Source organism: Cyprinodon variegatus, unplaced genomic scaffold, assembly GCF_000732505.1.
Source record: "Cyprinodon variegatus isolate N-32 unplaced genomic scaffold, C_variegatus-1.0 Scaffold3, whole genome shotgun sequence".
Taxonomy (NCBI): Eukaryota; Metazoa; Chordata; class Actinopteri; order Cyprinodontiformes; family Cyprinodontidae; genus Cyprinodon; species Cyprinodon variegatus.
Window position 1 is genome coordinate 279,248 of NW_015150456.1, and position 8,753 is coordinate 288,000.

Sequence of the window (8,753 nt, forward strand, 5' to 3'; positions counted from 1 at the left end):
AATGAAATATCATCACCAGCGATCCCTCAGGTACGTAAAAAGTCGCCTATTTTGTCATTTTCCACCAATGTGTTACTATTACTCCCAAACAACTCATATCTTTATCAGTGAGGCTGAGTGCTGCCAATCTCTGCCTTCATGGTGCCCATCTACATTAAGGTCCACAATTCTGAGATTAAAGTCGGAATTTTGAGATTAAAGTCAGAATTCTGATTTTTTTTCCCCTATATTAAACTGAATTAATATTTAAAAATCAGGAAACTCTCTCTATATATATTTTTTTCAGTGACTCTTTAGGTATGAGGGTTGTTCGACTCTTTGGGGGAAAATAACGGGACTTTCCGAAGACATACGGAAAATGCCGAGAACCGCGGTGCATTCTGGGAACAACAAACTCGACAAGCCGCCATCTTGCCTTGTAACGTCTCAGGAGGGCGAATTAAGGATCTATTCGAATGCGATTTGGACCAGAACTGGGTGTTTTCATCTAAGTGCATTGATCTCTTCCTGTAGGCAGCGAGCTAGAGGAGCAGCCGTGGGAGTGGGCTCTGCAGTACTGTCCTCATATCAGCCCGGTCAGACTGGTCGCCATGGGCCGCTCACGGAGCCGAAGCACGTCCCGGTCCAAACACTCCAAAAGCAGCAAACACAGCAAAAAGCGCAGCCGCTCTCGGTCCCGGTCCAGAGACAGGGAGAGGTCCAAGAAACGATCCAAGTCTCGGGAGGCTAAGAGGAACCGGCGCAGGGAGTCCCGCTCCAGGTCCAGGTCCACCACAGTCTCATCCCGCAGAGAGCGAGCAGCGTCTCCCCCGGAGAGGATCGACATCTTCGGCAGGACTCTGAGCAAGAGGACCGCTCTGGATGAGAAGCAGCGGAAGGAAGAGGAGGAGAGGAAAGCAGAGATGGAGAGGCAGAGGAAAATGTGGGTATAATCACTGAAACCTCTGTAACAAACTGTTATATCTGTGTGCTAAGCTAACAGCTAGCCAGAATGCATTGATCCTAACGGACAGATGCTAAAAGGCTAACTAGCAATGCTAACGGCTGCTAGGCTAGGGAGCTGCTAGTAAATATATATTAAAGACATTACCTGGTGTTTCAGAGGAGTGTTTTTAATTAAATTACATCAAATAAATTATTTCAGTTGAAAATGTAAAAAAATATATATATTTTAGCGTAATTATATCAAGCTTTTACCAAAAATATATATATTCTTAATCACATTTATTAGTACATCAAATATATTACAAAAATGTTAACAGTTATTATAAAACTATTATATTAAAGGTATTTCTAGAGAAAAATGCTGTTTATCTAAAGAAATTAATTTCCATTTAATTTGTAAAAAAAATATATATATATATTTTAGCATTACTTAGAGAAATTAATTTCCGATGAATGTGTAAAAAATATTTATTTTAGGGTATTTTAAATTAAGCTTTTACCAAAAACATATATTTTTAATTTTTGTATTAGTATAAGTAGTAAAGATATTCCAAAAATATTAATAGTTATTATAAAACTATTATATTAAAGGTATTCCTTGTGAAAAGCAGTTTCTTATGTTGTGCTTATTACCAGAAACTGAAGCAGGCTTTTAAAATAAATATTCTCTTTAGATGTGACTAATCTGCCTGTCAGAAGCTTTCAGTGTTTTAGTGAATTAGCAAATAGTTCAGTAACATCTGATAATAGAGCAGGGATTTCCATCTCTGGGCCTGGAGTCCATTGTCTGCAACTTCTGCATCACCTCTGGAGGATCTGGAGAGACCAGCTAATGAGGTTTAGGTGTGTCAGACCTACAGGAGTCCTCAGTTCTGATCCTGGAGATCCACAGGATTGAGGAACATCTGTGCTTCTTCACAGCTGGATTGTTGATTGATTCAGCAAAACATCAAGTTTGGCATCAAACTTAATGGAAAATAAGCTGCTGATTTGATTCAGGATCCAGTCTAAATGTGACAGATGAATAAAAGGCATCAACTTCCTCAAATGAGCCAGACAGGAAGTCGGACACGGGATGAGTCAAGTTGGTCCTACATGCATGGAGTCTGGATCACAGACTGAGGGATAACGCAGTAGACTTGGAGCTAGCGCCGGGTATCGATTCAGGTTTCCAAAATCGATTCAGTTAAAGCTATCGCACAGTAGCAGTTTTACTGGTATGTGGGAGGAATTGGATAAAAAACTAATGAAACTAACTTTAGTAAAGGTTTGAATATTTACATTAAGAATTTAATCCAGTGCAGCTACATTAATAATGTACATTTTACGCCATTAAGGAGGATAATGCGTTTCTGTTGCGCTTAAACTTAGCATGTCAGCTGGATTTTTAAGTCATTTCGTATCCAGCTTGTTGCCCAGATGTGCTGAACAGAACCCTGAAGGGCTGGTTTTCCTCCCGCAGCAGTGTTTTGCACTGAGCTTGTCGCAGGTATTTTTGATTTATGCCCAATTTTGAAGCGTGTTCCGCGCTGTTATTCTACGCCACAACGTAAGAGGGCCAATCAGGAACTAGCTGTAGGTGAGGAAGTGGGGGCAAGTTTGTGCGAACACAACAAGCAGGTAAGGTACCAAACAGGAAATACACATAGTGTTGAGCGGATGTAGATTTGACCAATCAGAGGCCTCCTGTCTGCGCTCACCTAAAGTTTGGGGAGGTGCATCAGAGCGTCTGTGGAAGGGCGGGGGGCATATCTGCGTTAACTGTGACACACACGCAGACGGCCTGGTTTCTGAGTATAAACCAGCCAGATGTTGGTTAAAGGACAATACCATCATTAAAAATGACATGGGCCTAAATTTCAGCCCGACTGGAACCAATCAGAGATTCACTGGTCAGGTATCAGTTCATTCAACGGTTCTACTTAAAATTATATTAATTTAACTTTATTGTTTTCACATTGGAGCAATTAACTCTCTGCATTTAACCCATCCCCTTGGGCGGCAGTGGGCTGCCACTGTGCTGCGCCCATGGAGCAGTGGGGGGTTAAGGGTCTTGCTCAGAGAGCCAGAGTGGCAGTCTGTGGGAGTGGGGCTCGAACTCAGAACCTCAGGATTCCAAGCTCTATGCCCTAACCACTAGACCTCCGCTCCCCTACTGGATCAATATTAGCTTGGGTTAAAACATCTCTAATATGGGTAGATCTAGTCATGGAAGCTGGATGTAAATGATCAGATTAAATGCTGAAAAGCATGTTTGTTTGATAAAACATGGAAACTAGGGCTGAGAAATAAATCCATTTTATTAATTAATGGAAATATTTGTTTATGAAGATTTAATTTATGGATTTTTTTCCACCAATCCTCTCCAGTGACATCAGTTCATCTCTTCTTGTTCATAGATGTTTGATAAACCAGCTCACTGTGACGCTGCAAGGATTTAGATTTTCAGTTTTTGTTATGAAACATGAATCTTTTAGTGCATTTAAAGCTTGAATTTTGTTGTCCTTTAAATTAAGATCACGTCCCAGAGGAAATAAAAGCTAGTTTTTAAAGTGTTGCATGTCATTTTTCTATTTTTTTTCTGTGAAAATTAAGTAAAAAAGAAAAAAAATCTAATCAAAGTGGAGCTGCTCTGCTGCCATACTCCTGGTTCTGGTTCAGCAGCAGCTTCCCAGACCTTCAGGTCCTCATTTTCCCAGCTCATAGCTCTCAGCTTAACAGGAAGACGGCGTGTTTCTGTGAGGCTGAAGTTAACAAACATCCTTTACTGACACCTTCTTCTCCCTCCAGCCGCCAGCAGGAGATCGAGGAGAAGCTGATCGAGGAGGAGACGGCCCGGCGAGTAGAGGAGCTGGTGGCCAAGCGGGTGGAGGAGGAGCTGGAGAAGCGAAAAGACGAGATCGAGCGGGAGGTTCTGCGGCGCGTGGAGGAGGCCAAGCGCATCATGGAGCGGCAGCTGCTGGAGGAGCTGGAGAGGCAGCGACAGGCCGAGCTGGCGGCGCAAAAGGCCAGAGAGGTAACGCTCGGTCGTTTGGAATGCACCCCTCCCTTCCCCACTTTCTTCCCTTTTACTCACCCGCCTCACCCCGCCTCTGCAGAGGGAGCGTCCTCTGCCTGCAGCCAAGGCATACGGTCCCATCAGAAGTTAGCTGCTTCTGTCCTCAAACGACACTTAGGCTGAGGAAGGAAGGCATCCTGACAGCCGCAGTAGAAATGAATACAAACCAGCTGCAGGTTAGAAACGGGTTGGAATCCAAACAGCTGCAGCAGTCAGACCCAGGAAGCCATCTTCTCTCCCTGATAACTCCAGCTCTGCAGCTGCAGGAGCTAAACGGCTCCTTTCCCTTAATGGTGACGGTTTTCCCACCAGGGCTGTGATGAAACATCAGCAGGAACAAACCGTGTCTCCTTCTGTCTGCAGCAGCAGCCCACTCCCTGCTTAAACTGCTCTAATAAACACATACGCCCACTCTGAGCCCCTCAGCTTCACATGTTAAGAGAAGATTTAAAAAAAATCATAATTTTAGGTGAAGCAATGACTGAACTCTCCTCCTGACTTTAAATGTTTCCTAAAACATCATTAAAGGAGCTGATTTCTCTGCTTTCTTAGTGTCATTAACTGATTTTGTGAAAAATATAAGCAGCAATTATGATGATTGAGACTATGAAAATCACAGATTCTTATTTATTTAATATTTATATTCTGCTGGAACTTCTAGGAGGAAATGAGACGTTGTCATAGAGACGCGTGGTTTGGTAGCTGTTTGGGTAGCTAACGGCGTTGTTGAGGTGGGCGGGTCATTAAAGCGGCTCAGAAACGCCCACTTCTGACCCAGCATGTCTCTGTGATCTGTGGGTGTCACTGAAAGGACGCCTCGCTTCTAATGCAGGCAGGTTTATGCTCACTTTAGCAGACGCTGCAGTCTACCGGAGTTTATTTGGTAACCATGGTTACCTGTGACGTCGGGTTTTGTTGATAGAAAAGAAAGAAGAGTTCAGAAATGAAATAAAGAATTAAGAGAAAAAAACTATTTCCATCAATAAAACCAGGAAATGGAATAAAATGCCTTTTCTGAGAGATTAAACCTGATTATTGTCACATTTTTCATCTATATTTCCAAATTAAATGTTTATTTTGACAACATTTCAGCTGAAATGAAAATCTAAATGACTGCTACTGTCTGTCTGGAGATCATAGGTCACAGTTTTAGTCTAAATTTAATTTTAATCAAGATTTAATTAGCGAGAAAAAAGTATCCAAAGAATGAACATTTCATTGAACTCTTCCAGTAACACCAGTGGAGAGATACAGACGCTAACAGGTGAAAAATAAGAAAATCACTCAAGGCAAGAAGAAGATTCAGGCTGTAGGAAACTAAAGTTTATGTTTAGATAATTTGGTTTCTATAGCAGCAAGGAAACGAAACGCAGCGCAGCTCTGTGGAACAGTTAGGACACGGTTCTGTGGGAGAGCTGAGGTCTGGTTAAGACGCCTTAGTCTGGATCCCTGAACAAATGGGGGTCCTGATTTCAGCTGTTATGCTACGTTCAGACCGAAAACGCTGCAAGCAGCAAAAAAGCTGCTGCTTCATTTTTTATGCTTGTCCACGTTAAGGTCAGACGTCCAGTAAAGTGTCCAGAAGCTTCTGCTGCTCCTGTGTTCGATGCCAGAGAGCAGCTTCGCTATATTAGCTCTGATCAGCGGGTAAAAGTAGTTAGAATCTATTCTGAAGTGAGAAAGTCCTCCTGAAAACATGGTCTGTGCAGTTTTCTTGTGCGTAATCCAAACGCATGCACCAAAATAATAAAACTAAATATATTTTGTCGCGGGTTTCTACATTTTTGCTTAATTTAAGCGTTAAACTGTTTCAGAGGAGTGATCATAGCGCTCTCCATCAGCAGATCTGTATCCGTCTCTCTCCCAGCTTCCAAATCAGCTTCTCTGATTGGTTGATGCGGCGCGTCCAGCAGCAAAAGCTACATTTTTCCAACTCCAGCAGCTGCTGCTTTTGCAGCGCGTCGCGCGTCGGATCCTCAGAAGCTCGTGAGGCGCTGCTTCCGCTGCTCAAAACGCGCTGCAGGACCTTGATGTGCGTCAACCATTAACTTTGCATGTAAACTAGCTGCTTTTGCAGCATGCGGTCTGAACGTAGCATTAGCTTCTACGCCACAGCTCCGCTCGTTTTCCTAACCTTGATAGACGTAGCCGCCTATCCTAAGCCAGCTGGCCAGCAGTGTGCAGCAGCAGGATCTCTGCTCGCTGTAAATACGAGGCCTTCGTTTGCTGGTTATTCAGACATAGACCGGGTCTAAGCCTTCCTCCTCCTCCTCCTCCTCTCTTCCTGTTTCCTGTCAGTCTGAGGATGCCGACAGGAAGCGTCTCCTCAGACACGCTGCTCTCCTTGTGACTGATTCACAGACGGTTTCACTCTGGCAGGTTCCTCTGACAGACGGGAGGATTTCTGATGATTTATTTCATTTGAATGGATTAATTTTTCTCACCATTAATTCCCACAGATTTGATTTGATTTCTAACGTAACCAAATGTGATGTTTTTCTCCATTTTGTGCCCTAACTCCCCTCTTCCTTAGGGCTGCAGCTCGCTGTCACTCTGTTCATGTGTTTGATTTTATTTTTTTTAATGTTGTTGTTTTTGGAAACACACCACCTTCCTAACTAGCTCTTGACCCGAGCTGACCTGCAGCCTGTGATTGTGTCCCGTACTGTAAGTGTGCCGTGGTCGGGTCCTCCTCCATCACACACACACACACACACACACACGCACGCTGGACCACACGCGCCCTTACTCAGAGGCACAATCTAAGCCGGGTTTGGGTTATAAAGGAGCCCCTCCCCCCCATACGACCCCCAGGAGCGCCTCTCTGTCTCTGCAGGGGCCGCGGTCCGGACCAGACAGTAAATATTCAGCCGTTTATGGCCGAATGCGTTCACCAGTTGTGTAGGTACACAGGCAAGGAAAATGCGTAGGTATACGTTCATTGGTGAGCCAAAACTCTTCCTTCCCTCCTTCTATTTTCTCTCTTTCATAAGAAGCAAATGTTTTTTACCTCTAGTCTGTCTGTTACGTTTCTGTCCTCTGAATGTGACGAGTGTGTTTCTCTGTTTAAAGTAACGTAGAGTAGGAAGAGGGTTGCAGTGTTAGAGGGCCCAGGGTCGCGTCTCTGCACAGGTAGAAAGATAATCAGGTCGACTGCAGAAACAGACTTTCTGTGAGGTGAGCGTGTTTGAGACCATGGGAGAGAGACAGTGTGTGAAAGAGGGAGAGAGAGAGAGCGTGTGCGTTTGTGGTTTATTCGCTCGCTAACATGGCATCATGTCACCCATCCAGGAGGAAGAGAAATCCAAGCGGGAGGAGCTGGAAAAAATCCTGGAGGAGAATAACCGCAAGATCGCCGAGGCTCAGGCCAAGCTGGTACGCTCTGTGGACCGCTTCTGTTCGCGCCGCTGGAGCTTCTGTTGGATTCTGGGAAAACTGGAGCAGTTTAACCACAGGCTGTTTCTCTGGGGGTTTATGGGATGGATCTCCTCCAACGGTTAGGAATCAGAATCAGATTGAAATCAGCAGAAAACAAACCGGAGGTGGAGCCGCACTGCAGCGGTCTGCATTGGAAAGCTGTAGTGGCCTAGTCAAAGTCCAGACCCAAATCCTGTTGGGAATCTGTTTCAAAGCCTGGAAGTTTGTTTAGTGAAATGAAATAAGAGCAAGACAGGAAGACAGGGAAAATAAACATTTCAGCACAGAGGAGGGTAAAGAAATAAAAAGAATAAAAGGAAAAAAGTCGGCGATAAATCAATACCAATAAATGCTGTGATTGACAGATGATCAGTTTATAAAAGCAAAGGATTAAAATTCAGGTTTCCACTGAACCCTGATCCAAAACCGCACTGCATTCTGGGAGATGTAGGCAGGAGAAAGCATGAAGCCTTTCAGTCTGTCACAGCCAAGCTTAGCCAGGCTGCTGGATGGGCTGAGCTTTTTCTAAAGGTCAAAGGTTACATTTAAATTATGGTGATTTTAAATTTAAGCTTTTTTTTTTAACCTTATCCTAAGTTCAGAAAAAATTGATTGATATAAGAGGTAAATATCCATTATGCAGATTCTAGCCAAATCAAACAGCCCTAGTAGAGATCGACTGATAAAGGCCTTTAAAGACATTAGTCCAGCTGGTCTGTTTAATGCTAGTTTTGTTTTGTTTCTCTCTCTTTTGGGCCAATTTCTAAAGCTGATATCGCTCTTTCTGTTTCTCCATTTACATGATAAAAAGGACACTATATTCCCATTTATGCTACCATTTTTAAACCGTGCAGAAATCCGTCCGAGCGCGGTAACCGAGATAACTGCTGAGCGTGAACGGCGCGCACAACTGAACCGGACCACGTCAGAAAAAACCGACCACTTTAAACTGGTGCTAGTTCATCAGTAGGGCTCGGCACAGTTCAGTTCTGGGTCAGTTCTCTGAAAACACAGCGAATGAGCAGACCGCGTCATCTCCTCACAGTCAGCCTCCGTAATCGGGTCATTTCAGACATTCATAAAAATACTAGCTTCCCTACCGTGCCACACAATATCCAGTGATATCTGGACATGTATGGCTGGAAGCCTTCTACACCAAACCAAGCTTCTGCCGCCCTGGCGTCCTCTTCCACAACATCTTCGTCCCCGCTTTCCTCCTCTAAATAAAAAATGGATGACGGAGGAGACTCATCCACGACCTCCGACACTAAACTCTCCTCCTCTTGCATGTTTCCTCTGTCCATAGCGTTCCTTGACAGCGTAGTTTCTATGT

At 44.0% G+C, this 8,753-nt stretch overlaps 1 protein-coding gene across 1 annotated transcript in view; it reads left to right on the forward strand.

Annotated features, from left to right (window-relative positions):
• The first annotated feature begins 376 nt into the window (after positions 1-376).
• The window catches only part of arglu1 (arginine and glutamate rich 1), an 11,177-nt gene continuing 2,800 nt past the window's right edge, over positions 377-8,753 (forward strand). Inside the window, exons 1-3 of the mRNA XM_015371438.1 lie at positions 377-922; positions 3,736-3,961; positions 7,295-7,378. Coding sequence (XP_015226924.1) covers positions 591-922; positions 3,736-3,961; positions 7,295-7,378 — 642 coding nt within the window. The 5' untranslated portion in view covers positions 377-590. The remainder of the gene's footprint in view (positions 923-3,735; positions 3,962-7,294; positions 7,379-8,753) is intronic.